The sequence below is a fragment of the Dipodomys merriami genome, unplaced genomic scaffold (assembly GCF_024711535.1).
Source record: "Dipodomys merriami isolate MVZ:Mamm:240054 unplaced genomic scaffold, mDipMer1.0.p SCAF_9, whole genome shotgun sequence".
NCBI classification, from domain to species: domain Eukaryota; kingdom Metazoa; phylum Chordata; class Mammalia; order Rodentia; family Heteromyidae; genus Dipodomys; species Dipodomys merriami.
This window is the reverse complement of record NW_027206512.1, coordinates 44,383,551-44,405,783: the sequence shown is the minus strand read 5'-3', so window position 1 is coordinate 44,405,783 and position 22,233 is coordinate 44,383,551. Positions and strand designations below refer to the sequence as shown.

General features: G+C 41.9%; 1 protein-coding gene across 8 annotated transcripts in view; it reads left to right on the top strand.

Moving 5' to 3' along the window:
• Tbc1d1 (TBC1 domain family member 1) overlaps positions 1–22,233 on the top strand; it is a 179,302-nt gene that overhangs the window by 139,897 nt on the left and 17,172 nt on the right. For all 8 annotated transcript variants that reach the window (XM_070012432.1, XM_070012431.1, XM_070012433.1 and 5 more), the window contains 4 exons: positions 3,828–3,989; positions 9,939–10,097; positions 19,577–19,821; positions 22,045–22,204. In XM_070012432.1, the coding sequence (XP_069868533.1) occupies positions 3,828–3,989; positions 9,939–10,097; positions 19,577–19,821; positions 22,045–22,204 (726 nt within the window). The remainder of the gene's footprint in view (positions 1–3,827; positions 3,990–9,938; positions 10,098–19,576; positions 19,822–22,044; positions 22,205–22,233) is intronic.

The window sequence follows — 22,233 nt, the reverse complement described above, 5'->3', positions numbered from 1 at the left end:
AGATGTACAAGATGCTATGTAGAAAACGGACTTTACAAGTTTGGTGGAGCAGGGGGTGTAGTTGTGGAGATGGGAGGGCAGGGATGGTAGGGGAAAAACAAAGGAGGAAGCAATAATACTTGATAAGAAATGTACTCATTACCTTGCTCATGTAATTGTAACCTCTCCGTATGGTATTTTCACAATAAAAAAACTTATTTTTAAAAAAAAATGAAGATTGGCTGGGAAGGTGGCTCAGTGGTAGAGTGCTTGCTTTGCACGCTTGAGGCCTTGGATTTGATTCCTCAGCACCACATAAGCGGAAAAAGCCAGAAGTGGCTCAAACCTTGAGCTGAAGAGCTGAGGGACAGAGCCCAGGCCCAGAGTTCAGGCCCAATGGCCAGCAAAAAAATAAAAAGAAGATTGTCTAACACAAATCATATCAGTTTATTTTGCAAAGTAATATCAGTAGTATTTACTTTCTGAGACTATTAAGATAGTCTTACCCACTATATTAATTGATCCCATGTGCTCATTATTACCATACTACCTACAAGTTTTTCATAGTCATGGCATCAGCTGAATAATAGCTTTACACCACAGCATTTATGTTCATGTGTATGCTGAGACTGCAAAAAAAGCAGCAGTGTTAGTCATGTGGGTCATAATACTTAATGCTGCTGCCATGTTGGTTTTTTGGGGTCTTTTCCATTTGCTTCTTAAAAGAAGGTTAAATTACAGAGTAAATGGTCCTTGAACTTAATGAAGGGTTTGAACAAACTTGCATACTCTCTGAAAAAGAAATTGGAAGAACATACATCATACATGAAGAAATTCTTTCTGTGGTTCAGTGTTTCTTCACTTTTGAATCTGTCAATCAAATATTTTATTACTATTCCTGGGGGCATTACAAACCATATAATCTAAATCTACCTAACATTTGTTAACTAAAGTTGTGATTTTTCTCAAAATTACACCGCTAATTTGCTGTGGTGTTGGGGCTAAAAATGCGTCAGCTCTTTTCCACATTAGCAGTGCTCTAATGTTGCTCTTTGCAAACATATTTTCTCCATTTTAAAATAAAAATGTGAATAGCCTGATGCAGGACAGCAAGGTGGAATTCAAGAAAATGGTGATTTGGGCGTGTTATTTTTATCTGACTAATTCATATAACTCAATATTATATGTTTATTTAAAGTTAAACTGATCAATATTACATCACCATAATTATATGATGACATTAAATTTTGGTTTGCAATTGAACGTGGCTTAATTTACCAAAGGAATTTCCTTGAATTAATAATAACATATTTTAAAATTTTTAAATAGTGAAGTTTCCTATAATCTCTGCAAATGCAGGGGCATTTCATTGCGGAGACTTTAGCTTTCCAAGGGATGATGGCAGTTGGCAGAAGAGTTTTGTCTGTAGAAGTAAGTGTTATTACCAGCGCAGGAGTGACGATAGGGTAGTTGGGTATACATCAAAGTTGAATATTAATCACACTCAGTCAGCCTAGATATCCACTTTACACGGTAATAAATGTTGAGAAAATCCCTGCAAAATTCCATGTGATTTCATTCAGTCCTATTTTCCTACCCTCATGAGCAGTTCTTATTTCATGCCATGAATGATTGGGTCCTTCATCTACAGTTTATTGGAAACTTGCTGTTTACAGAAGATTTGCTTTGTATGCCTTGGCTGATAAAGCATTTCCCAGGCCACTGATTCTAGATAGCAGGATTCTCAAACAGAGGATGTTGCTTGTGCTCTGTTGACATAGCCAGATGTCCTCTGGGAAGAATTCACTGCCAAAGAAACCATGCTACAGTGAAATTTCTTGCACAATCCCAGTAATGTGTTTTCACCAGTCTTAGGACTAAATGTAAATGCTACAGTTAACCCTAATCTAGTCAGAAAAATGTGGGCCAATTTATAAGTTAATGTCCTGTTTTCTAATTTGATGCCTTAATTTTTATTATTATTTTATTTATTATTATTATTTTGGGGGGGTGCCAGTCCTGGGGCTTGAACTCAGGGTCTGGGTACTGTCTCTGAGATGCTTTTGTTCAAGTCTAGCACTGACCGCTTGATGCACAGCTCCACTTCTGGCTGTTTTTGTGTTTAGAGATGAGAATGTCACAGACTTTCTTGCCTAGGCTGGCTTTGAACTGCATCCTCAGATCTCAGCCTCCAAGTAGTTAAAAGTACACGTATGAACAACCAATACCTGGCTAATTTGATACATTAATGAAGCAAAATAAGTTATATTTCTCCAAATAAATCTGAATAAGCCAAATATGGAAATACCCTAAAGGAACAAACATATAGTTCTTAACATACATGATCTGAATTTGAATCATGAAACTTAAAAATGCCCCCCTCCCACCAGTTGTTTAAGGATACAGGTGGACCTGTTGCAACAATGAGAAGTACAAGTTGTCATGTCCAAAACGAGCTTTACAACGTCTGTGCGGGGGGGGCGGGTAGGGGGGGGAAGGAGAAGGATTGGGATTGGGGGGAGGGGGGAGGCTGGGAAGGGATGTGAAGGGTAAACAAAGGTGGAGGCTGCAATGCTTGGTAAGAAATGTACTCATTATCCTGCCCATGTAATTGTAACCCCTCTGTACAGTATGTTCACAAATAAAATTAAATTAAATTAAAAAAAAATGCCCCCCTCCCAAAAAAGAAGAAAGAAACTATGCTGGTGCCAAGAGCTCAGCATAGGATCTAATCACAGTTCATCAGTGCTAGTCTCAAACCTAATTTGCCCAAGGGTTAGCTTAAAGCTAGTGACATTTTATATAACTCCCTCACCCCCCCCCAAAAAAATATGAGGTCAACATTTTTTAAAAATGTAAATTCTAAAGATGTCAGGAGGGGCTGGGAAGTTGGTTCAGTTGCATGCATAGGCCCTAGGTTCGATTCCTCAGCACCACATAAGCAGAAAAACCTGGAAGTGGCTCTGTGGCTCAAGTGGTAGAGCACTGGCCTTGAGTTGAAGAGCTGAGGGACATCGCCCAGGACCAGAGTTCAGGCCCCACCACCAACAAAAAACAAACAAACAATAAAGCTGTCAGGAATTGTTTAAAAGGATCTAGAATAAAAATACGGGGTGAAAAATAATAAAAGAGGGAAGTAGCACTAGGCCTAGAATCACCAGGTCGCCTAGTAGCTAAATACCCCTGGGTAAAATCACCTAATCGAATTTGTTCACTTAATTTTTGTGTCCCTGAAGTGAGTGATTAGACTAGGGAATCCATTTAACTTGTCAATTAAAAGTTTTTGATATTGATTCCCCCTCTCCCCCCGCTTCTTTGGTAATTTGGTCTAATTCTTCTTAAGGCAGCTCTTGGTAGTGCACTGGAGCTCTATCTGTCTGTTTGCATGTGAGGAGATACCTATGAACAGAGTAGATTTATTCTGTTCAGCTCAAGGGAGCTGGAACAGAACCATTGATCAACATTACCTACTTTAGGTTGGAGTCTAAATAAAGAGAAACTTAGTATATCTCTTAGTTTAAATTAAAAAAAGAAATTATTGAGCTCTAACTATCACTAGGAATTTAACACATGGCTCCTGCTCTTGAAATGTTTATGGTTTGATAGGCTAGCTATAAAGATGGAAAGAACTAAATAGAAGTGGGCTATATCTCCATTTAATCATAGGGCCACCAGGACACATTGGTGTGTACCACAAAAGAAATCAGATTTTTAGCATTTCCAAAACAAAGCAAATGGATGATTATCATTTGCTGTATTTGTCCCAGATCTCACAAGCATGGAATAATTGGTTGCATATTAGAAGATCTGTACTGTCTACTTATCTGCCCTCACATTGTCTCTTCTAGCCTCTGAGAATGATTTGCAAAATAAGCGCCTAAAGCTTGATTATGAAGAAATCACTCCTTGCCTAAAAGAAGTAACTACCATATGGGAAAAGATGCTTAGCACTCCAGGAAGATCAAAAATTAAGTTTGACATGGAAAAAATGCACTCAGCTGTTGGGCAAGGTAAGCCTTCTCAGGACCCAGGTGGCCAGCCTCACTCACTGAGAGCTGAGATAGGTGTGGAGTTTAGTTTTAGTGACCATCTCTCCTTTTCATCACATCTTTACCTACTCTGTTTCATATATCTTACTTACTGATGCGAGTTTCATCACTTTAAAAAAATATTTATTTGTATTCAGTAGTTGTACAAAAGAATTACCATTCAACAAATCAGTTTATGAATACAATGCATCTTGTCACCCCTTTCCTCCTTCTCCCCCATGCCTCCAACCCAACCCTTCCTCTCAATTTTCTTTATTTTCATAGACTGTGTATTTAATATCCTTCTTTTCTTCATCCCTCTGCCCCCCGCCACTTGACCTCTCTCCCATACCTTTCAAGTGCCAGTTTCCTGGTATTTATTTCGGTGGACTGTAAGCTTTCCTAAGGAATTACTCCATTTGAATTCTCCCCTGCAAATACTATGTTTCAGTTAATACATCTGTGTATACCCCATTTGTGTTTATTTATACATTTATCTATTCTAGCTTCTACATAGGAGAGAAAATATGTGACTGTCTCTGTGGGCCTGAGTTACTTCACTTCCCCTAATTTTTTCCAGGTCCATCCATTTTTTTTTGCAGATGAGTACTATGCTTCATAGTGGATGAGTAAAATTTCATTGTTGAGATAATTAAAATGCCCACAAATCCAGGAAGTATAACAAAAAGATAATCTAAAGGTTATTAACTGTGTATGTGTTGTGATGATATGTTTTGACTTAAATAGTAAACTAAGAACTAATTGTGTCATTTCTTGCTGGGAGACCAGAGTGCAAAGCACAGACTTTAGACAGGTGGTTCTGGGTTTGGCCCAGCCCAGCTGTGTGTTTTGCAGTGTGATAGTAAGCCAAGACTTAAGGTCTCAGAGCCCATTTTCCATGTGGGTGAGATATGGGTGTTGACTGTGGTGGTAAGGAAAGGATCTTAGCCCAGGAGAACATTACATGAGTCTACTGTCCTGCCAGGCCTTGAAGGTGGCAGTGGGGCCTGCCTTTTAGTCTCAGCTGTTAATTAATCCAGGAGAGGTAAGGATAGTTTTGCAACAAAGTTTGGGAACATTTCCAGCAATTTGACATAGTGGTTTTATATTTTTATCATTCTGTTTCTCTTGGGTTGTTTTCTACTAATTCATTTTTATTGTACATTATAAAAGCATCACTCTACTGGGGATTGGAAATTTTAAAAATAAAAGCTGATCCTTCACAGGCTAAAAAGTGTCATTTTAGATCATAATTTCTACAAACTTCAGTGTTCAGAACCCTTCAAGTATAAACTATTATTGCTACTGAGTTCTAATGCTGAATAACGTTATTTGATAAGAGGTGTATATATATATATATGGATATATATATATATATCCATATATATATATATATGCATCTCCATCCTATGGTTTTCTTCTGCTTTTATTGGTTATACAGACTTTATGGAGCAAAGCAGCTTTTCTGTGATAGTTTTAGGTGTTTTTAAGTTTTTAGGTTGGTTTGTTTGTGGGTTTTTTTGGTACCAACACTGGGGCTTGAACTGAGGACCTTGCATTTTTCCTTTGCTTTTTTTTTTTTTGCTCAAGGCTTGTGCTTTACCACTTGAGCCACACCTTCAGCTCTGACTTTTTGCTGATTAATTGGAAATAGGAATCTTGCAGACTTTCTGCCCAGGCTAATTTTGACCTACAGTCCTCAGATCTCAGCCTTCTATGTATTTAGGATGACAGGCCTGAACCTTTAGTTTTGATGGAGTCCATTTTACTGATGATGGGTAGTTGTCACTGGTTGTGACTTTCCCCTTCCTAAGGGTCAGGACACTGGGCTTAAAACAGCTGGTAATGAGCTCACACCTCGGGCTGCAGGATTCTTACCACCACTGCACTGGATCTGAGTGAACCATACTGTGGCTATGCAGTTCTCAGGATCCAGCTATGCTGAAGACTGAGATTTTGAATAGACAAGGCTTTCCAATATGACCTCAGACAGGTCTTCTCACCTTCCTGGGCTCCTACCTCCAGATTGATAGCATGAGAGGCTTGACAATCTACAGATCTTGGGAATGGCTATGCTAACATTCTTTGCATCCATTCTAATATTGATTACTGGAAGTTTACCCTTAAACCAGATGGCTGCAGCTGTGTGTGTGTGTGTGTGTGTGTGTGTGTGTGTGTGTGTGTGTGTGTGTGTGTGTGTGTGTGTGTGTGTGTGTGTGTGTGTGTGTGTGTGTGTGTGTGTGTGTGTGTTTTCCTTTTTTCACAGTTGACTAGGTGTTGGTCTTTTATGGTCTATGTCAGCTATTTCAAATATTTGAGTATCTCAAAGGCCTAGTACCTGCACATGTTTTTCATTCTGTATTATAGAAGCGGAAACATTAGAAAATACTCGAGGAATCTAGACCTTGTGTGGTGGAGTTGGGCATGGATGATTAGACAGTTAGTTTATATACTGGGGTGAGCTAAGGCTGACCTGGAATTCCTCCTGGATTGCCCGACTTAGTCACATTGCTTCTTTGCAGGAGCTCTTTCTAACAGTTAAAGGGTTGTCTGTCAGCCAACTTCAGCACATTAAGACTGACCACTCCACACAAACAACGACTATCCATGTTATGACTCAGAATTTTACTACAAGATTCAATCAGAACCCTACTTTGACCTTTCAAGTAGAAGCTGAGTCACTTCAGTCCTTGCATGGGGTACTGAGGCCTTTCCTCCTAACCATCTGCAGCCTTCTTAATTTAGAAGAAGGAAGAACAATTCTATGGAATGTTAGATAATTCAAAGTTTAGTGTAAGAATGATTTCTTTAAAGATATATCTATCTATCTATCTATCTATAGATAGATAGATAGATATAGATATATATAGATATAGTTGTTGTTGGTCATGGGGCTTGAACTCTAGGCCTGCGTGCTGTCCCTCAGCTCTTCAGCTTAAGGCTAGTGCTGTACCACTTGAGCCACAGCACCACTTCCAGTTTTCTGGTGGTTTATTGTATAGAAGAGTCTCATGGATGTTCCTGCCCGGGCTGGCTTTGAACCTCAATCCTCACATCTCAGCCTTCTGAGTAGCTAGAATTATAGGCGTGTGCCACCAGTGCCTGGCTTAAAGATACAAAATTTTAGAAGCTAGGATACGTATTTCTAGGAATATATGTATTTCTAGGAATATGTATTTCTTGGAACAGCTGGTAATATGGGCCAGATGCAAACTTTGCTTGCTTTTGACCATGCGATGCCATTTAGAGAAAATTATTCAAGAGGTTGAGAAGGTGGCTTAGTGGTAAAATGCTTGCCTTGCATGCATGAGGCCCTGGGTTCAATTCCTCAGCACCATATAAGCAGAAAAAGTCGGAAGTGGTGCTGTGGCTCAAGTGGTAGAGCGCTTGCCTTGAGCTGAAGAGCTGAGGGACAGTGCCCAGGCCCAGAGTTCAGGCCCCACGACTGACCAAAAAAAAAAAAAAAAATTCTAGAAATTAGCCAGCCAAAATTGTAATGCAGTAAGAAGAATGCTTATTGTGTTGTGGTTTGAAAGCCTAATCCAAAAACAAAGCAACTAAACCATGTGATTATCTATGCCATAATTCTTTGAAAATAACATACCTATTTATTGATGAAAAGTTTGAGATAAGTTTTTCAGTGAGAAAAAAAAAAGTATAGCATGGTCTCTTGTACAGTTGATATTTCCATAGTGTACACATAGAGAAACATCCAGAATGTGTTCAGATACTAGGGGTTGTGGCAGGAAGACCATCCTTCCGGGTTACCTGATACGGCCATGGGCTTCAAATTTTCCTGCCAAAATCATCGACAGCCTTCCTGCCCTTCACTTTCAAAAGCTTCCTGTTTTGGTTCATAAATTGCACCTTTATTCTAGTTATGGTAGCCTTTATTTCTTTCCTGTGCTCTGCTTTCTTTTCTTTCTTTTTTTGTGCTGGTTAAGGCTCCAGTCCTAGGCATTGTCCCTGAGCTCTTTTGCTAGAGGCTAGCTCTCTACCACTTGAGCCACAGCTCCACTTCCAGCTTTTGTGGTGTTTAATTGGAGGTAAGAGTTTCATGGACTTTCCTGCCTGGGCTGGCTCAGACCATGATCCTCAGATCTCAGCTCTTACTTAAGGAACTAGGATTACAGGAGTAAGCCACCGATGCCTGGTTTGGCCTTTAATTTTTATATTTTTTTGTGTTTTCAGAGATCCACCTTCCCCAAACACACACTTCTGAATAGTAATCATATATTAAATCAGTAAAAACACAAAGTTATTTACATAGAGGCTGAGGTGAACTTTCCTGCCCACCCAGTATTCTGCCTAAAGGCTGTGGGTAAACTCTCCTGCCAGGTTTCTCTCTTGGTCTAGGAGTAAGTTAAAACAGCACAGGCAAGGATATTCCAGACTATTCTTAGCAAAAACATTATGCCTGACTTGTGTGATCCTTTCCTTTGAATCCTAGACTCTCAGCTTACTCTTTTATACTAGTTCGTTCATGTTACTCCCCAGTGACACAGCCAGAATTCTCTTCTCCAAACACTAAAGTCTGATAAGAAAACGGAATGATTTAGTAATAAGAGGAAATTGGGCATCTCATACTCGGGGAAAATTTTCCAACCTGACCAAAAATACTTTGTGAAAAAGCCCCAGTATAAATCATTTGTCACACCAGCTGTTTTGCTCCTTCACATTTGCTTATAGTCAGGGTTTGAAGTGGTGTGTGTGTGTGTGTGTGTGTGTGTGTGTGTGTGTGTGTGTGTGTGTGTGTGTGTGTGTGTGTGTGTGTGTGTGTGTGTGTGTGTGTGTGTGTGTGTGTGTGTGTGTGTGTGTGTGTGTGTGTGTGTGTGTGTGTGTGTGGGTTTGAAGTGGTGTGTGTGTGTGTGTGTGTCTCCAAGACATATCTGTGAACAAGAATGGTAGGGAAAGAGGAAAAAAAGAATATTCTATAAAAGCAGCTCTCAAAGAATACTACTTTCCTGTTAACAGGATAGAAATACGAAACAACAGGTTTTTCTCTCATAGTTCTGCAATTTCAACGTCATGGTGTTGGTAGGCTGAACTTGGCCATCTCCAGCTTCAGATGGCAGTCCGCATTCTTGCCTTCATGATGCATCATTGCCTCCATAGTCACATTGACTCTTCTAAATGCCTTTGTCATCACCGTTGCCCCTATGTGACTGCTATAATGACACCAGTCCTGGGCCTAGAGTCTACCTGGATAATCAAGGATGACCTCCTTGCCACAGGATCCTTACTTAATTAGATCTGTGAATAAGGTCACATTCCTAGGTTCTAGGAATTAGGAGAAAGTAGACATTTGAGAGGGCCACCATTTATCAGGCTAGTACTGAAATAAATATTAGGGAAGGCATGGGAGTTGGTCTGTTAGCTGAGTTCCTTTGCTGAGTTCATTGCTGAAATACGAGGGAAAAGGCCTTAGTTCTTACTATACCTAAAGGTGCCTTCTCTCTGGTTTATTTTGTTCCTTTTCCTTCCTCCTCAAGGCTGGGTTTAAATTGAAGTAGTCTATACAACTTGGATTATTCAATTAGGAAAGAGCCAGCTTGCCTTCCCATGGGCTCTGCCTCTCCTTGACTGGAGATCCCAGTTTACTCTGTAGATTTTCATGCTTCATCTCATCACCTTACAACAGTGTTCATTCATACCAGCTAGGGATCATGTCATATCTGCTGGCTTATCCTTTCAGAATATAACCTAGTCAGAACATAATATATCTTGGAAAAACAGGGAAAAATGGATGGGGCCAGGGGAAATGAGGGAGAGTGGGAGGTTGGAAGGAAAGAAGGAAGAGAACAAATAGAACAAAGTCTTGGTTGCTTCCTATGCCATTAATTCACAGTGGAACAAGAATTTGGGTTGTAGAATGAAACAACTCAACATGAAGTGTTGTTTTTATAGTTTCCACCCCTCCCTCTTTTAAAGGTGTGCCACGTCATCACCGTGGTGAAATCTGGAAATTTCTAGCTGAGCAGTTCCACCTTAAACACCCATTTCCCAGTAAACAGCAGCCAAAGGATGTGCCCTACAAAGAACTCTTAAAACAGCTCACCTCCCAGCAGCATGCGATTCTCATCGACCTGGGTGAGTCTGCACTATTGACTGGAGATGAACCAGGAGGGTTTCTACACTCAAACAATCTGAAGAGACTATCCCCATTATTTAGCGAAGTGCCTTTAGGTTTAACAGTCAAAATTTACTACTGAGACTCTTAATTTAAAAAGCCCAAGAGTGATCCCAAATGTCCTCTTCAAGTATATAAAAATCTCTTCTTTTCACTGGGCATCTGGCTTATTCTGCTTGTCATGAGGTGAGAGGCTGCTCATTAAGTCCTAACAGCTTCAGTGTCATAATTCAGACATCGATGGGATGTTTTTATGGTCAGCTGTAGGAACATCCTGGGACATACAATGGCATGGTTTAATTACAGCAGCTCAATCACCTGGGATGATTCTATCTTGGAATCAGGACAATGGTTTCAAATACACAAAGATAGAAACTGCATGTCAGATATATTTGAAAACCTTGCTGGACTGATACAATTGTGATGTACAAAAGACCACCTGACTGTCAGCAGCTGTGCAGGTTTGTGCAGTATGGCTCAAATGGCTGTGTGCTCACACTTCCATTAATCTGCACAATATTGTCACATGTAGATAATGTTGAAAAACTTAAAACAGAAAGGTGAGGTAACGTGTTCAGAATGACCCAGCCAATTGGTTGCTGAACAGTGTGGTGGCCAGACTTCCACTGCCCTGGCTTTGCTTTCCCCTGTAGGATTCAACCTTCATGGGCTGGACTGGCGCTGTTTTGCCAGTGTACCCTTAGCTTCCAGTGTTAACAGTGCATCATATAGTAGGTGCTCAACAACTCTTTTTCATAAAATTGATGTGAGGCACTGCAATCACATGTGACTCTCACAATAGCCCTCTGAAACTAGTCCTGTATCCTCTCAAAGCAGTGAGGAAACTGAGGCACAGAGCACTCAAGTGTTAACCACAGTCCATCTGAGCAGAGGTGCCAGTACCTAAACCTGTCGTCCCTCCACAATAAGGCCCTACCGTCCCTCTGGTCCCCTAGCCTGAAAGGCCCCAGGCCTCTATGGAAGCAGAAGCCCTGCCTGTGGAAGCCTCAGTAGAGCCAGCATCCACAGTAACCCTGAGGGTGGCTGCTCTTTGCAGGCAGGAGCCGTGCCTGCTCATGTGATGTGTAACTGAAACAATGACATTGTGTTCCCATGATGGAAAGTAGAGATGGATTTGGGGTAGGAAGGTGGATAGGAGTAAGCACCCTTCCCCTCTGCATTCCTCCCAGGACAGGAGGGGAGCAAGGTTTCCCTCCCCTGATGCTGTTACTGATGTTTTCCTCTGTAACCTCCCTACAGTGCTGTATGGTCAGTCTTCTTCCTCATGCGCCCATCCACTTTCCTGTAGAGGACAAGGAAAGTCCCAACCAGCCCAGAGCCCCTGCCTGGCTCAGCCTCTTCTTGAAGCTGTTTGAGCCCCAGTCCAGGGGGCCTTTCTGCCTGAGTCATAGCTGCTGATTCACAGGCAGGATCAGGCTTACCTACATCCTCTCTGTCCCTACCCTGAGGACCAGTGGCTACGCCTATCTCCCAGCCAGCATTGACTACCCCCCTCACTTCAGGCCTGACCTTTATTTTGGAAGATGTCCCAACAACCTCCCAGAGGCCTATAAGAACCTTCAATTGCAAAAGTTTCTTAAGTTACCTCCCAAGTCTCCCCAGTGTTTATCCAGGGACCTTCCCAGGTCATCTCTCCCCTTTTAGAGCCAGAAAAACCTGGGTATTGACTCAGTACCAGCAGTGGAGTCCTTCTGTTGAGCTCAGACTCTACTCCATGGGTCAGGGTCCAGAGGCCTGATGCAGAAATCCCTCCTCCAGACTTTGTCCATCACTTCCCCAGCTTCAACAAGGACTATGCTTTTGCCACAGCTGGGGCCTATACTTTCTTTTTTGTCTATTCCATAGCTTAGGCCTAATAAAGTGCATAGTAGAGAGTGAAGTCAAATCAGTCATTGAGCTGGGTGTGGTAGGGCAGCCTGTAATAGCAGCTATGCAAATGGTGATAGAGTTAGGAGGATAATAGGGCAGAAGTGCTCAGATACTATGTGAGCACTGAAGGAGAAGGTGGAAGGCGACTTTTGTCTTGTTTTTTGTTTTTAATTTAATTTTATTGTAAAGGTGTTGTACAGAGGGTTAGTTAGATAAGTAAGACAATGAGTACATTTCTTGTCGAACATTGTTACCCTTTCTCTTGTTGAAGGTGAAGTTAGAATATAAAGTATCTCATGCATATATTCATTGAATGATGAAATTCATTAGAATTGTTTTAGAAAGGAACTAGGGGATGAATTTGATCAAAGAACATTCTGTGCATATATGGAAATGTCACAGTGAAAGCCCTTTGTGCAACTAATATATTACTCGTTTGTTTTTTAAGGACAAAAATGAAAGTAGAAGCAAAAGGACAGGGGCCCTGAGTTCAATTCCCAGTAATGCTTTAAAATTAAAAAAAAAAAAAAAAAGTATCCTTATGCTGGCCAGAAGAACAGGGTAATTTGTGGTTAGTTGTATCTTAACTTGCATGAATTTTTATTTTCCTGCCTCTTGCTTTTACTTTTTGAAATTGGCTTTAGGTCCATAGAATTTTTCTAAGATTTATTCCTTAAAAAGTAAAAATGTTGCAGTGGGATAGTTTTATAGCTTGTAAAATACTTTTCCAAACTTGGTCAGATTTTATCCTTCCACAGCTCTGTACAAAGTTAGGCACATGTCATTAGTTCCATTGCAGAAGTGATGAATGAGGCCCAAGAACTGGAGTGTTTTGCTTAGCCTTGTCACAGACTCTGTGGCAGAACTGAGTATCCTTAGTCTTCATGCCCTACGCCTTCCAGGAGTCCCTACTTCAGAGTCTTATGTGTCTCTGTCCAGTCTCTTAGAGGATACTCCTCTGCCTCTAAGGTGGGGGAGCTTACTCCTTCAGAATGGACCACAGCCAGCCAGGAGAAAACACCTACTCTCAGAGCTTAACAGATGATACTTAACAAATCATTCTCTTGACCTCATACTCAGGACCTGCCCCCCCTTTATGCTGGTTCTAGCTATATCCATTTTTCTGGCCATTAGATGACTGACCTTTCTCTTTGTTCTGACTCTTTCTTTTTCTTTGTGCCAGTTCTGAGGCTTGAACTCAGGGCATGGACCCTGTCCTGAGTTTTTGGATCAAAGCTAGCCCTCTCCCACTTGAGCAACAGCTCCATTTCCAGCTTTTTTTTTTGGGGGGGGGGCGGTGGCTGAGAAAAGGGTGTTGATAATTGGAGATAAGAGGCTTTTCTGCCTGGGCTGGTTTCAAACTGAGATTCTCAGATCTCAGACTCTATAGTAGCTAGGATTACAGACATGAGCCACTGGCAACCATCTAGAAGTGACATTTTTTTGATGAGCTTTTTGTTTCCCTTCCAGTGAGACCCAGATTAAGTTAGGCCAGCCTGTGCTGATTGAGATAAGGTGCGTGTCCAGAGGATCATTTAGATCAAGAACCCAATATGTGAATTTTCTTTCCACTCTTAACCAAAGGCTTAAAATCTGCTTGTTTATCTGGAAGAAAAGAACTGTGTCAGGAAAGAGCTTTCTTCATGCTTTTTTACAGTCCATAAAAACTGCATAGTAGATGGGCCTCTGAAAGGAAAGCTTCAACCAAGGGTATTACAATAACCTCGTGTAAAGGGCAGGGAGAGAGCTGGAGAGCTTCCCCTTCCTGCCTGGCTGGTGTCTGCCTCATATGACTTTAGCACACAGTCAAGTACTTGTCACACATTTTGTATAGGAGCCAGAATTCTTGCTGCACACAGTGGTGTGCAGGCAGAAGCAGCTTGTTTCTTCATCTCTGCCTGGAAGCCTGGTGAGAAAAATTGAAAACCTTGATAGCAAAAGACAGAAAAAGTGTCTAGAATTTGTTACGCAGTAGTGACAATAACCTGTCTGTCCAATTTGGGACTCTGGAGGCCAATTGAACAGTCACAGTTCCAGAGTCTAATGAATTCTTGTACCAGCAGCTACACATGTTATTCACTAGGTATATTGTGGGTATTTGGAGCCTCACGTTGGTAAAGAATTTACTGAGACAGACAGAAGCTTATTAAGATTTGGGTTTAAGAGAGATACAGCTGGCAGAGGAGCAGAGGAGCATACTACTGCTGCAGCTGCTAATCTGATATGGGATTAGGGACAAGCTTTATGGGTTTAAGGGGAATTTTGTTGACTTGCTAGTTCTTTATGCAGACCCTATTGATAGGCTGTCTCCTTCTCAGACTATGGTTCAAAATTCATAGGCACAGAACAGGTTGAGCATTCCGTTTTCTTATCTGCATTCCATCTAACCCATTTTAAGGGCTTGATTTGCTTCCTCATTCCACCTGACTGTCTTGCACCCTAGGCTCATCTACATTCCATTGGGACCTTAGTATTCTACCATGTCCCCTTAACAGGGGCCTCTTCCACAGGATGGGCTGCTGTTTCTCATATTATCAAGATCTCATCTGATAACCCTATTTGTTTGGTCATTGTAAATATGCTCTATAACCTCACAATGCTACAAGTAAATAGAGTGAGCAAAGCAAAGAATAAAATTTCTTTCTTGGTGATCTGAAAACTGAAAAATACTTAATAACAAGCTCCTCTCAACCCTTTCCTTAAAAGATGCCCTGGTGTTTAGTGTTTGCAGATTTCCATCATCAAGACTCCTATTGTAGCCAGTTTAAAGCTTGAAGTTACAGATGGCAAGTTGGGCCAAGTGCACACCAAACAGAGCCTTTAGGAGCCAGACCCATCATCATTGGACTTCACTAAATGCTTTCTAGAAATATTGAATTACAGAAGTTTTTCTGACTTCATCTAGCCACCATGCCATTAGTAGCAATTCCACAGATTCTGCTTAAGCAGTAGGTACATTCCATGGACTTTAGGAAGCACACTTTCTTGTGGGGAAAGCAGTCATTAGACAACTGATGCTCAAAGTAAAAATTTAATTCTGAAGTGTGGTACAAAAAGACCCCCCCACCAATCTCTGCTCTGTGACCCTCATTTCAAATTTTGCTCAGTTTAAGCTGTTAGGACCACCAGCTTTGTAGATCATCTGCTTGTGAGTCATTACTGCATGTGCCCATGAGAAACTGATGGCGTGAGAGGGTCAGATGGGATTGCCTGTTTCTAGTACCACTTCCTAGAGACCAGGAATATCAAGCTTCCAGGGAAGGGAACAAAGGAAACTTGTTAGCCAACTGTTGGAGCCTGAGCCATACTGAATAGTTCTGGGGGTGGTTCTTTGCTTCCTTTAGAATCCTCTGGCTGCTGGCAGCAATGCCATTGACAGCTGAGCAGACTGGGGATCTCATAGCAGGTGCAGTCAGGTGGGCTCTGCAGAGAAAAAGGCAGTTCACTCAAGACTGGATGTGTTTCTCAGTGCCACCTCTGTTCTACTGCTACTGAAGCATTTCTTGCTAGGGGTCAGCCTGGGATGTGCTTGTTGAATAAGTCCTTGAATGATATGATCCCTACTGATCCTTCAACCTTCAAGTGATGGGCAAAGAAAAGATGGGTCCTGGACAGATATTGCTTAGATGAATGAGTGATAGTCTTTAGGAAATTCCTAAAGGATGACCTTGTTGGGTTTTGAAGCATTCTTTCATTTGTTTGTTTTTGGTGGTGCTAGGGATTGAATTCGGCGCCTCTCATTCTCCTACACAAACTGTGTTCTTAGTCCTACATTTCCTTTTAATATAACCATGGAGTTTCTTTGCGCTCATGTTTGATACTCTTCCATTTAACACATTCACATTTTGTCTGGGAAGGTAGACAGACCATTTTTTTCTGTACTGGTTGGAAGCTGAATTTTTGAGAATATGTGTGATATCTCTGAAGATGGTTGCCCTTGATTGAATCCATTCATAGCAACCACTTATATGAGGTATTGCACATGTACCCAGAACTCTGCCAAGTGTATGTTCTATTTTAAAGAAGAAGCAGCCCAGGTTCAAAGAACTATTTAGAGCTGCATATGCTAGAGGTGGTTGCTTGAGATGCTACTGAAGCACACACCATAGAATTGTTCTTAGTGTAAGGTATGCTACAGATGATTATCTGTTGGTGATATGATGTTCCAGGACTGTGGTTAACTGGGAAGCTATTAGTGACTCTGAAGCAGAACCCAAGGCCAGTGCCTGTTGAACCCATGTTCCCACATTCCATGGAGCATTGGTGCAAAAAGACTGGGTGGCCTGCTTCTGCTATTTGATTGCCAAAGTGTCTTCCTTCAAACTGAGTCCTTTTCCAGAAGTGGTTGTTGGAGGCCTGAGGATGGAGCCTGTGGGGAAATACTGCGTGGTTCCATCTTGCTGTCAGCTTTAGAATTTAGTAAAGTTGGATGTCTGACAGAACGTGGCCCCAGGTCTGCTGTGCTTTGCTTTCACATAACAAAGCACTTGGGACTACAGCTGTGATGTGAGGAAGATGACTAGAGTTGCCTTCTCCCCAGTTAGGGGGCCTCATTTGCAGGGCCTAGTGCAAACAAAATTGCAAGCTCCTGTACAAAGATTATAAATGCCAAGACAGTCAGGGCAGAGCATGAAACTCCATATGAGGCAGAGGCACTGTGACTTCATAGGGCATGCCGTGAGGCTTCTTTGCTACTATTGTATGACCACATTTGAATAGGTCTCTCTCCAGCTGGCCTGCTGGCCTGTTAAATGAACAGTGATCACTCTGCCCATCAGCAAGGAACTGCTGTGAGCTCTAGGCTCTGTAGAGGCTGCCTTCAACTAGGAAACAATACCTGACCTAAGGGAAGGATCACATCACAGACTAAACCGAAAATAAGTAGTCCAAATAACTGAACCCCTGCCAGAGTTCCTCCATGCCATATGTTGCTATAGCTTCCAGAAACCATTAGCACCTGTTTAAAACCCAAAGAAAAGGGGTTTGTGTTTGGGACAGGAGCATGAGCAAAGGAGGTGCTCTGTCTACCTGGGAGCTACTGGAGAAAATGGGGTGACAGAGATGCTGCCTGCTCGTGAGAAAGCTACAGAGAACAGTGCACTGCAAGCCCATTGTGGAAGCTGTAAGAGGCTGATGGTCCCTTGAAATGGGGTAGTCTAAATTGAGGTGTGCTGTCAGTATACAGAATATGGCTGGATTTTAGATTTTGAAAAGAGAAGGCAAAATGTCTCTTTTTGTATTGATTACATAATTGAAGTGATAGTATTTTATGTGCTGGGTTAAACAAAATACCTTGCTAAAGTTAATTTTACCTCTTTCTTGAGGTACTGGCTTTTTAAAATTCTGGGCCTAGCCCTTGCACGACAGGTCACTCTCCCTCTTGAGCCACACCTCAACCCTGTTTTGCTTTAAGTTATTTTTCTGATAGGGCCTCACATGTTTGCTGGCTCCAGACCATGATCCTCCTACCTAGCTGGGATCACAGATGCATGCCACCACAGCTGGCTTATTTTGTTGAGATAAAGGATCACATTAACTTTTTGTCTAGATTGTCTTGAAGTGGGATCTTCCTGATATCTGCCTTCTAGCTGGAGTTACAGGTATGAGATGCTGTGCCTGACTCAGCTCTTTTTAATGTGATTACTGGGAAATATTAAACTCTATCTGTAGTTCACTTTACAGCCCGGTTGCATCTGCTACTCTAAACTTTAACAAAAGTACAGACATGATCCTACTCACTTACACCCTCCACTCCTACCCCCATATAACATGATGCACACACTCCCAACAGGCTCAGAGAAGCTAGCAGCACCCATTTCTGGGCCTGGGTGAAACCTTGGTGGAGAGGACAAAGCCAGAAGGGAACATGGGGAGGGGCATGTGCAGACCTCGAGGCTAATGGAGTGGAACATGGGTTCTTTGAGCACTAGGAACTATCGACTGCTTTCTACCAGCAAGGTGACATATACATGGAACACTGGGGAAAGATTTGTTGGGTGAAGAGGCAGAGAAGGCAAGCAGTGAATACAGATCAGGAAATCCGGAGTCCATTGCTGCTTTCTTAAATCATGTTCAGACAAGCCAATGTAGGTGGATGAAAGCTTTCTCCGAAAACTGAGGGGAACACTTGAATGCATCTTTCTCCCTCTACTGATAGTATAATTACAGCAGACAAGCAGCTGCTGACTCAGCCAGGCCCTGGTTCTTACCTGGGTCCAGATTAGACCTGCACATCTCCATTCTTAACTAGCCGCTTTTCTGCTCCCCCAAGACTCTTTCCCATCAGTCACATTCCTGGACAAAGGAGTCTTGGAAGGTATTTGCCATAAAACTTCCTGAACAGCAATAGTGAAAAAAGCCTTTTATTTGAATACCATTCTTTTTCTTTTTTTGGTTTTTGTTTTCTTGGGTTTTTTGTTTGTTTGTTTGTTTTGGTCCGGTTGTGGGGCCTGAACTCTGGGCATGAGCAGTGTCCCTCAGCTCTTCTGCTCAAGGCTAGCGCTCTACCATTTGAGCCACAGCACTACTTCCGCCTTGTTTCTTTTTGCTTATGTGGTGCTGAGGAATCAAACCCAGGGCCTCATGCATGCAAGGCAAGAGCTCTACCACTGAGCCACCTTCCCAGCCCCCCCCCCCTTTTTTTTTTTTTTTAAGATTTCAAGAGGTATTTTGTAACTCTTTTCTGGAAGGCAGCTGGCCCTCTCAGCCTGTCTTAGCACACTGCCTGTGGTTTAAAAGTACACAAGTGCATTGTGACGAGAAGCATTTGCTGGCAGATTGTGGGCAGTCTGGGAAAAGCTGGCAGGGAAGGTCGGTAGCAAGGCCATGCCTTTTGGTCACATTTGGTTGATATACAATCTGGTGAGCACCAAGAAACTCAGCTGTTGTGTTTCTCTTGAGAATGGAGGCTATGTTTGGAGGGCCAACACTTTTCTTTTGGTTTTAAATTGAAACCCAGGTATTTGTAGACTAAAGGATACCCCTCCTCCCCGTCTCTAACCTAAACTACCACCAGAAATGTAAATAAAATGTTTAAAGGATTTGATTGATCATTTTTAATCTCAAATATTATTCCAGGAAGGAATCAGCTAGCTGACCTTGTTTATAGTGCAGAAGTAATGTTAACAGCTGATTTATAGCCAGGCACTGATGGCTCACACCTCTAATCTTAGCTACTCAGGAAGCTGAAATGTAAGAATCATAGTTCAAAATGAGCCTGGGTAGGAAAGACTGTAAGACTGTTATTTCCAGTTAACCACTGAAAAGCCAGAAGTGGAGCTCTGACTCAAGCGGTAGAGCACCAGCCTTGAGCAGAAAAGCTTAAAGGACAGTGTCCAGGCCTTGGGTTCAAGATTCAGGGAGGGGAAAAAAAAGTTGATTAAGTGACTTATGATCCAGCTTCTGAGGACCTGTTCCTTTAACCTGAAGCACGTTGCATTTCTGGTTCAATGGGCTTTCTGTCTGTCTTTTTCTTTTCCTTTTCTTTTCTGCTTTGTTTTTTCTTTTTTTAAAAAAAATATTTGTGTGTTTTGTTTTGTTGTTTTCTCAGGGCGAACCTTTCCAACACATCCATATTTCTCTGCCCAGCTTGGAGCAGGGCAGCTGTCGCTTTACAACATTCTGAAGGCCTACTCACTTCTGGACCAGGAAGTAGGATACTGCCAAGGTCTCAGCTTTGTGGCTGGCATTTTGCTTCTTCATATGAGTGAGGAAGAGGCATTTAAAATGCTCAAGTTTCTGATGTTTGACATGGGACTGCGAAAACAGTATCGGCCAGACATGATAATTTTACAGGTATCAAGCATTCCTATATCTTCAATAAGTATATGGATGATATCCCTCTTCCCTTTATTATCTAAGGAGCTTTCTAGAAGTAGTTACACTGTGATAGGCTATGTTGCTCATAGGCTTTGTACTAGGCATTATTCCATGAGCTTCATATGTACTTTTCTGCATTATGCCCTGCAGGATGACACTATTGATTGGCTCAGCTTCTAGAGTGAAGAACCAGAATGTGTAATTGGACTAATCACATATTTAGCAAATGGAGGAGCTAGAATTTAAACCCAAGCTAATCTGGTTCCAGAGACCTTATTCTTGCACCCTTCATTAACCATCAAGCAGTTTGAACTCTGCGTCCCATCCTGTCACCTGCTACTTTCTCAGCCAGGGATCCTCACCCTCCCTGCAATGCCTGCTCTCCTGTCATGCAGGGCTCAGTTCAGCTCTCACATCCTAGGAGAAGCTCTTACTTAACCCCCAAGCACACAGTATTGTGTTATCTTATCTCCCTTATCTGGCATAACACATTCCCTGGCAGAAACTATCCTTTTTATTTACTTATCTACCTATTTATTTTCCAATTTTTCTTAGTAAATAAACTTTGTGAGAGGAAGACCTAACTAGTCTTGGAGCTGTGTCTGCAGTTTATAGACAGTGACTGGGATGAAATAGACAGTATTTATTGAATGAATGAATGGGTCAAAAGAAAATGAAACAGAGCAGCATGTGCCAGTGCTGTTCCCACTGCTTTGGAGGGATGAGGAGAGCTATGGATCTTGTTTTGAGAATATTTCTCAACATTGCTTAGAATGTGAGTGCATGCATCCAGATGTTCATTTCCTAGCACAATTCTTCTGTTTCAGGGCTTTAGAAAGTACCGTTAGAGCCAAGGGCTCTTTTTGAGGTGGAGGGAAATAATACATTATGCAATTAAAAATCCTTTTCCTCAACTGGTGACTCTGAACCACATGAACATGAATCATAGCAGGAAATCTTTAACTGGTGCTAGTAGTTCTTGCCTATAATTCTAGCTACACAGGGGACTGAGATCTGAGGATCATGATTTGAAGCTAGCCTGAGCAGGAAAGTCCATGAGACTTTTTTTTTCCTAGTTAGCCAGCAAAAAAGCCAGAAGTAGTATGACTCAAGTGGTAAGAGAGATGACCTTGAGTGAAAAAGCCAAGCAAGAGTACAAGGCCCTGAGTTGAAGGCCCTTCAGTGCCAGCACACATGCATGCATGCATACACAGAATAGGAAACCTTTTTGTCCACTGGATGTTTTGTCCTGTACAGAACTTTCCACATGCTGTTGGGCTCTTTCTGCATTCCCACCATTGACTTTACTGTGGGGCAGCTGTCAACAGAGAGTAATGTTTGAGTTGTATATAATTTAGCTTAGCACACAAATCGTTTCAGGCCTTGGTTGATTAGACTTTTTTGGATACAGAAGAGCCACAGCTGGTAATTAAGAGGATTTATATCTAGGCAACTGAAAACAGATTTAATTTTTCCAAGTTTGGGCTGGACATCTCTTTGGAGGATCTCAGTCAGACTTCAGTCCTCTTTAGGTTGCTTCCTTAGTCCCAAGCCATGGGACTGCTCAAATCTGGGTTGGCTTGATGAACTCTGTGAGTCAGAGGGTCCTAGGAATAGAGTGAACTTCCTGTCAGATCCAGATGATTCTCTGAAGAAGCAACCCTTGTTGTTGATTTAACTTTAGCTGGAAAAAGCCATTTTATTCATAGACAAAACCTTCTTGTTTTACCTTGCCAAGATACACACATTTCTTATGTAGACCTGAACAAATTATTCTTGTCTTGCTGTGAGTGGCTTTGGGAGATACTGGAAACTGGCTACATGGACAATTGGCATATTGTCTAGAATTGTGATATGCACTCAATTTACTCATCTCAGAGGCTGTTTGTTTCAAATTCCCCTGGGTTTGAATTTTACTGAGAATGTATCTATCAGAAAATTTTTGAAATTTTTGCACAAAGGAGATAGTTAGCCAAGGAAAACAAGGGGACATAGGAAAGAAGTGGTAGAAGACCCAGCATGTGTGTTTGGGGCCTACTTCACCCAGTGCCTCATGAAGAGTTTGCTAGATGAATTAAAAATAGCTGACATCCATGGATACCACAAGCCCATTCACATCACTAATAATTCCTTCACACATCCTAAGAAGGATGAGCAAGTTTGCATGTGGAGAAGGAACCTAATTCTCTGTCCCTGCAGATCCAGATGTACCAGCTCTCAAGGCTTCTTCATGACTACCACAGAGACCTCTACAATCACCTGGAGGAGCACGAGATCGGCCCCAGCCTCTATGCTGCACCCTGGTTTCTCACTGTATTTGCCTCGCAGTTCCCACTGGGATTTGTAGCCAGAGTCTTTGGTGAGCTTCCTATATGTTTCTGTCAGAAC